The sequence below is a fragment of the Electrona antarctica genome, assembly GCF_951216825.1.
Source record: "Electrona antarctica genome assembly, contig: scaffold_146, whole genome shotgun sequence".
Lineage (NCBI taxonomy): Eukaryota > Metazoa > Chordata > Actinopteri > Myctophiformes > Myctophidae > Electrona > Electrona antarctica.
This window is the reverse complement of record NW_027637696.1, coordinates 275,522-282,500: the sequence shown is the minus strand read 5'-3', so window position 1 is coordinate 282,500 and position 6,979 is coordinate 275,522. Positions and strand designations below refer to the sequence as shown.

Here is a 6,979-nt window from a genome sequence, read left to right as displayed (position 1 = left end):
CACGTCCTGTCCTAGGACGTACCACGCCTGGACCGCCGCCCCTACCTTTGCCCCTCTGTTGCCTCCCTTCCCCTGGCTGATTGTGAGACTGTGTCCACCTGCGCTTCTAAGCTGAAGAGACTTTGGTTAATGAGTATGGAGGTATATTAGGTTAGGTTGCTCGATTATAATGCTGTGTCAGTGTTTCCCAAGAGGGGGAGTTTATGTTATATTTGCCCTGGGAGGGTTTTTCTGAGTTTAAATAAAAGAGTGCTTGAGTGCAAGTCGTTGTTGCCTGGGTTATTCTGCATACGGGTCCAAATACTGAGGTGTTCCTGACAGCCTTTTTAAAAAATCGGCCTCAGGTCTAAATGGGTTAAAATAAAGTACTCATTACGCAGAATGTTCCATTTCACCACTTTTCAAAATGTACACAAATCTTTCGAAAAAAGCCGATCAACAAGCTTGCAATGTGTCGGTGCGTTGTGAGCTTGTAGAAGTATATATAATCAATGGGCCCAGACCAGAATTTTCACTAGTGAGGGACATTCAAGGTGGCAAATGCTATCATGTTTTTTTTAAAAGGTCTATATCCCTAGATAATATTTCAACATGATTACAATTCCCAAGTGGTAGCTTAGTTGCAGTTATCAGCCTTCAAAGACACCAACCATAGATTCACAGAATGAAAAATCGTTTTTTGAATAAAACATGTCATACAGAGGAAAAAATGAAGAATCATCTGTCTTTCACTCACTTTAATCAATGCACATCATCATAATCATCACTGTCATAGTGTCATATCAATATCAATTCTTCAGTATTCATCATCTTCATCATTATCATCACATGATCAATCAGTTTCACTTCATCCTCCTCCTAGCTATTCCTTCTGATTGCTGCAGGTTTGTATATAGCTTGCACATTTCTGCGCACTTTAATTTGTTGGCAAGGCAGGAGCAATCTGGAAGCTTGCAGGTCATAAGTTCCAGCACGGCCATTTGTGCTGGTGGCCAGTCTAAAATCAGCATACCTATAAGAAAAAGATATGTCATCCATATCAGTTAAGAGCCCAAATGACTATGAATTTCAGATTGCTGGGCATGGGGGGGGGTTCGGGGCAGATCTACATATGGAATACATTCTTTACAGACCATACATGGAGTGTGTCTTGAGTGTACAGGGTTTGATGAGGTCAGATCAACATATGGAATGTCAGAATGGGTCAGCTCCATATATGGAGATCTAAGGGTGGCAGTGGGGGCAGTGTCTTGCCTGACTGGCGTGACTGGCGGAGCGACGGAATGGTTTTGCAGGTATTCATAGTAATCTGCGACCTACAGTCGCAATCAGTGGACTTGAGCTAGAGTTTTGGACAGCATCCAGGCTGTGCAGTAATATCCATGTCAGTGTCTTTCAAGCTGTTGAGATACAATTTCAGTGGATATCTTGCCTTGCTGTTACCATAAAAACCTGCGTTTTCCCCTGACAGTGTTGGAGGGTTTGCTGATAAACTTTCAGCTCATATTTGGTTCTGGTACTTGACAGGAACGTCTTTTTCCTGACAATTCCCCATAGGTGTCCTGTCCACTATACTCTTTGGCCTTTGTTGGCAGGCGAAAACATTATTTGGTAGCATTCTGGTTGCTGATCAACATAACCAAAGTCATCACCAGTCTTCTTCTGGTTGGACAGCTTTTTGTGTATGGTCATGACCTTGCTCTCTCCTCCGAATAATGTCCACAAGGCCTCCAGCAGTGACCTTCGTGATTTGAAGTGCATTATCCGCGGCGGCGGCGGTGGCTCAGGGGTAGAGTGCCTGGATGGTAACCGTAAGGTTGCCAGTTCGAACCCGGGCTCCCGCAGAGTTACTGTCGAAGTGTCCTTGAGCAAGACACTGAACCCCTAATTGCTCCCGATGTGCTAGTTGGTGCCTTGCATGGTTTCCGCTGCCATCGGTGTATGTATGTGTGTGTGAATGGGTGAATGTAATGCACAATCTCTGTAAAGTGCCTTGGATAAAGGCGCTATATAAATGCACCATTTACCATTTATCCACCCAATGGCACAGAAAGGGATCTGATTCTTATTGAACATTAAATGTACATTGATGAATTTTTGTTTTTTAGAGGGGAATCAGAGGGGAAGTACATGCATAGCACATTGAGAAAATAAAGGTGAAGTTCCCCAAGGCATTGAGGGAATTTAGGATTTACTGGCTTTTATCTTCCTCCAGGATTGTGTTGTACTAGCATGGCCTGCTGCTCATGCTCTCAACAAGCTGCACTGACTATGCACATGAACCATTCTGGTTGGGAAATAGGACTGTTTTCTGATCACAGCCCTATTCTTGGGCTTTGCTATAGTGTATGCCTTGTTGTGGTGCAGGCCCATGTACAGTACTGTATATGTGCCTACAGTATTTCCAGGCTCCATCAAGCCAACTATATTCTATCTATGGCAGCATTTTGGCAGCAGCCCTCGGTGCTGTTATAACAGTATGCCTTTCACCGAGCCTCAGTGCCCACTTACCCTGGCCATCTCCAGTTGCTTTGTATGTTCCTACAGGGCCATGGGTCCAAGCTTATAGGTCTTCCAGTGATCATGCAGTTGATCTGTTGTCTGCTTCAAGACTGTTAGCAATGTTTGCCATTCATGGGGTAGAGCTGCAGTCAAATGTAAAGCACGAATACCTCTGGCGAATTGCAGATTAATTTGTAGACATCACAAACATAGATTTAAGACTCTTAGATCACCTTTCTAAGTTAAGTAAAGCAAAGTTATAGTCATTTCTTGTTTTGGGGAATAATTAGCTAATTATGCTAATGTATTACTATTATAGGCCTACATGTTTATATACTTTTATAACATACTTATATATGTCATAGTGTGTGTGTATGTGTGTGTGTGTGTGTGTGTGTGTGTGTGTGTGTGTGTGTGTGTGTGTGTGTGTGTGTGTGTGTGTGTGTGTGTGCGTGCGTGCGTGCGTGCGTGCGCGCGCGCGCGTGCGTGCGTGCGTGCGTGCGTGCGTGCGTGCGTGCGTGCGTGCGTGCGTGCGTAACTATGAGTGTGAATCAAACTTAATTGTAACATATACCATCTAGTAAACTGCAAAAAATCCTACTCTGCATATAATGGGAGTTAATGGGGAAACAATGAGTGTCCCAAAAAAGTATTAAAGCTACTCATTTGAAAATGCTATCATGTCTCAAAGTACTTATATGGACCCAACAAACAAAATGGTAGCAAAGAGATTTTGCCACCAAAAATGTCCCTCACTTCTGGTCTGGCCCATGGACTAATAGGGCTGAAGTGGTTACTGTATGTTATTTAATAATAATCAAAATCTACAAAGTAACTACAGTAGTAAATAGTGTGTGTGTGTGTGTGTGTGTGTGTGTGTGTGTGTGTGTGTGTGTGTGTGTGTGTGTGTGTGTGTGTGTGTGTGTGTGTGTGTGTGTGTGTGTGTGCGTGCGCGTGTGTGTGTGTATAGGGCTGAAGTGGTTACTGTATGTTTTGTCATAATAATCAAAATAATTAAATAATAATAATCAAAAAATACTACACTGCTCTCATTCTATAGTTCATATTAGTCATCCACTTAAAGGACAAGTAGTGTACCTTTACATCTCACAGTATATTAACACTTTGATTGCTGGAAGATCTCAACAGGCCTATTTGGATGTTGCTGCCATTTAACATTGCACAAAGGCCTTGTTCGGGGGCCCACAGTAAAATGTTCTCTTATAGCGAGAATCACACGCCTACATCAAAAGAAAGCTGAACTTGTCCACTTCAATTAAAAAAATACATTTTGATTTTACCATGTTCCATTCTGGAGATATTGACCTTTTTGCAACACCTGCATTTGCCTGGAAGTGGTTATCTTGAACAGCGAGCAGAGTTATGGATGGTTTAAAGTCAGAGACATTGACAGGCAGATATAAAATTGAACCCAATAAATATCCTATACATCCTATACACCGAATGAAAGCCCTGAATGTGTACTTTTACGAGGAAAACAGTAAACATTGATCCCATCTACAGTTAGACAGTAATTGGTTATTGAATGCAGCTTGTGCCCACCAGATAACTTCAGAGAAGACATGGACGTGAACTCCTCAATATTCACAAAATAAGGCCTATAGCGACATATAAATACTATATACCGTATGAAACAGAAGACTCTCTGCTTTCATAAGAAAAAAACTTCTACTGTAGTAATAATAAAAATCACACCCCTGTGAAGTGAGCGGTGCAACTCTGTCCCATATTGCACCACTCACTTCACATGGGTGTGATTTTTATTATTACTACAGTAGAAGTTTTTTTCTTATGAAAGCAGAGAGTCTTCTGTTTCATACGGTATATAGTATTTATATGTCGCTATAGGCCTTATTTTGTGAATATTGAGTTCGGGTCCATGTCTTCTCTGCAGTTATATCTGGTGGGCGCAATGTGCATCCACCCAGTATCCAATTTATGACAAACTGTACATGGGATCAATGTTTACTCTTTTCCTCGTAAAAGTACACATTCAGGGCTTTCATTCGATGTATAGGATGTATAGCATATTTATTGTGTTTATTGTTATATCTGCCTGTCAATGTCTGACTATAAACCTTCATAACTATGCTTTCTTTTTGATGATGATTGCCGCCTCGCCTAATCTATCTCACTGCTTTCATTGTTTTGATCGCAGTAACATTGGGGGGGGGGGGGGGGGGGGTCATGGGCACATTGGGCAGCAAAAGTCTTGATCCGTACGGCTATAAAAAGTCCCATTCCACCGTTCGGTTCAGAACTATAGTATAACGGTGAGACGCGTTGTCATCAGCTGATTTTGTTTTTCAAGCTAGTGTAGGGGAACATGCCTGGGCATGCTAGCCTGGCACGGCCAGACTCATAGCGAGGGTTCACTGATGTTTCCTCCGGGGAAGAATCTTCAGTGAATCCCCGCTATGAGGCTGGCCAAGCCAGGCTATGGGCATGCAGCTTGGGGGCGATGGAGGGGAAAAAAAGCGTCACCCGGCTGTGATGTCGACGAGAAGGAAAAAATGACTTCCACAGATGACAACACCACGGTTTAGGTCGCGGAAAAGTTCGTTATACATTACACCCGGGTCGATTACGTCCCCGACGCGTTCATTGCGGTCTTATCACTACAATTATAATGAATAAAAAAGCGTTACAATCACACGTCTGAGCGATCTCCGATTATGACGGCTCTGCATGGCGATACGTGATCCACCAACGGTAGACTGTCTGTTGTCATGGCGGCCCCTCGATACTGTGGTTCGTTTGTTAGTTCGTAGTATTGTAGGCTCGGGGATCGTTTGGTCGCTACAGTATGAAGAAGTAAACATGCATCTGTCCATGTGTGTTGCCGATCTGGTGCAGAATCTGCAGATCATGTGTTAGGCAGCGTAACAGCGTTCCGTATGTTTTTTTCCGAGACATGAGCCCCCATCTCGCAAGGCTCTCCTCCTGCAGGAGAAACAGGAGGGGAGGGGGGAATCGAGTATAAAAGCCAATAGGTGGAGGAAAGCCTGGTGAGGCGAGGTTAGGTTTAATTTGATTCTTTTCACACACGGGCTACATCGGCATGGGCGCAGCCATTCTACACTGGTTTATACACGTAAAGCGGTCCGCCCTCCTGTTTTCAGGAGGGGAGGGGTTTTTTTTTTTTTGTTTGTTTTTTCTGATCACGTGAGCGGGACTAAGCAGCAATGATAGGGCGATGGTTCTTCATTGTCCGGGTGGGTAAAAAGATGAATGAAAGTATGCTATAAAAAAGTGATTGAAACGTATTGATACGTGATCCGCACCCGACGTTTGATTAATTGATAACGTATTGATACGCGATCCGCGTTGGGAGTGTTAAGAAGCCAGGCTCTCACCTGTTAGTTGTCTGTTAGATTAACTATTCTTTCAAAGATCCTTGTTTGACTACATATGTCCACTAACCACATCTCCAGTGTATTGTTTGACTATGTCCACTAACCACACCTCCAGTGTATTGTTTGACTATGTCCACTAACCACACACACGCACGCACGCACGCACAGCAGTTCAGTTCAGTTCAGTTTGGTTATAATATGTTACTACAACAATGATGTCTGTGTTGTCAGCTTCTGTTTTCTTCATGAATATGCAAATGATCATTTTCTATTCTCCATTATCTTGTGTTTGTTTCAGGTTGCGGGACAACAACCTCACAAAGGAATTCAAGAAGGAGTTATCAGTTCTCAACTCCAACACATCCTGCAAGATACACACCTAAAACTGTCCAACACATCAGAGAGAGAACTGTGTAGCTGTGGCCAGTTAAGACTCATGTGTGGCCGGTTAAGACTCATGTGTGGCCGGTTAAGACTCACACATGGCCGGTTAAGACTCATGTGGCCGGTTAAGACTCATGTGTGGCCGGTTAAGACTCATGTGTGGCCAGTTAAGACTCATGTGTGGCCGGTTAAGACTCACACATGGCCGGTTAAGACTCATGTGTGGCCGGTTAAGACTCACACATGGCCGGTTAAGACTCATGCATGGCCGGTTAAGACTCATGTGTGGCCGGTTAAGACTCATGTGTGGCCAGTTAAGACTCATGTGTGGCCGGTTAAGACTCATGTGTGGCTGGTTAAGACTCATGTGTGGCCGGTTAAGACTCAAGTGTGGCCGGTTAAGACTTTTCCTCACTTCAGATGGTGGAGACAACACCCAGAGAGACCAGTGGTTATCAAACTGTGGGTCTGGACCCCAGGGGGTCCCCAGACGATTAGCTTAATGTGCAACATTGTTTTCTCAATCAACAGTAAACAAAGTGACATGCAGTATTCTGTATCTGCACACTTTGGACCATTAGCATCATAAGTAGCACTTGGCCTAACCTCGACGACCTTACAGGCGTATGAATAGGCTCAACTTATGTCATTTTGACAGCATTGTATACTCATAGTTTCACTGTACAGATATTCTACTGTTAGACGGATGTTAGGTT

General features: G+C 43.5%; 1 protein-coding gene across 1 annotated transcript in view; it reads left to right on the top strand.

The window, feature by feature from the left end:
- Positions 1 to 6,328, top strand: part of LOC306918729 (NACHT, LRR and PYD domains-containing protein 3-like) — an 11,846-nt gene extending 5,518 nt beyond the window's left edge. The window contains exon 4 of the mRNA XM_079531597.1: positions 6,178 to 6,328. Within this exon, the coding sequence (XP_079387723.1) occupies positions 6,178 to 6,262 (85 nt within the window). The 3' untranslated portion in view covers positions 6,263 to 6,328. The remainder of the gene's footprint in view (positions 1 to 6,177) is intronic.
- The last annotated feature ends 651 nt before the right edge of the window (positions 6,329 to 6,979 follow it).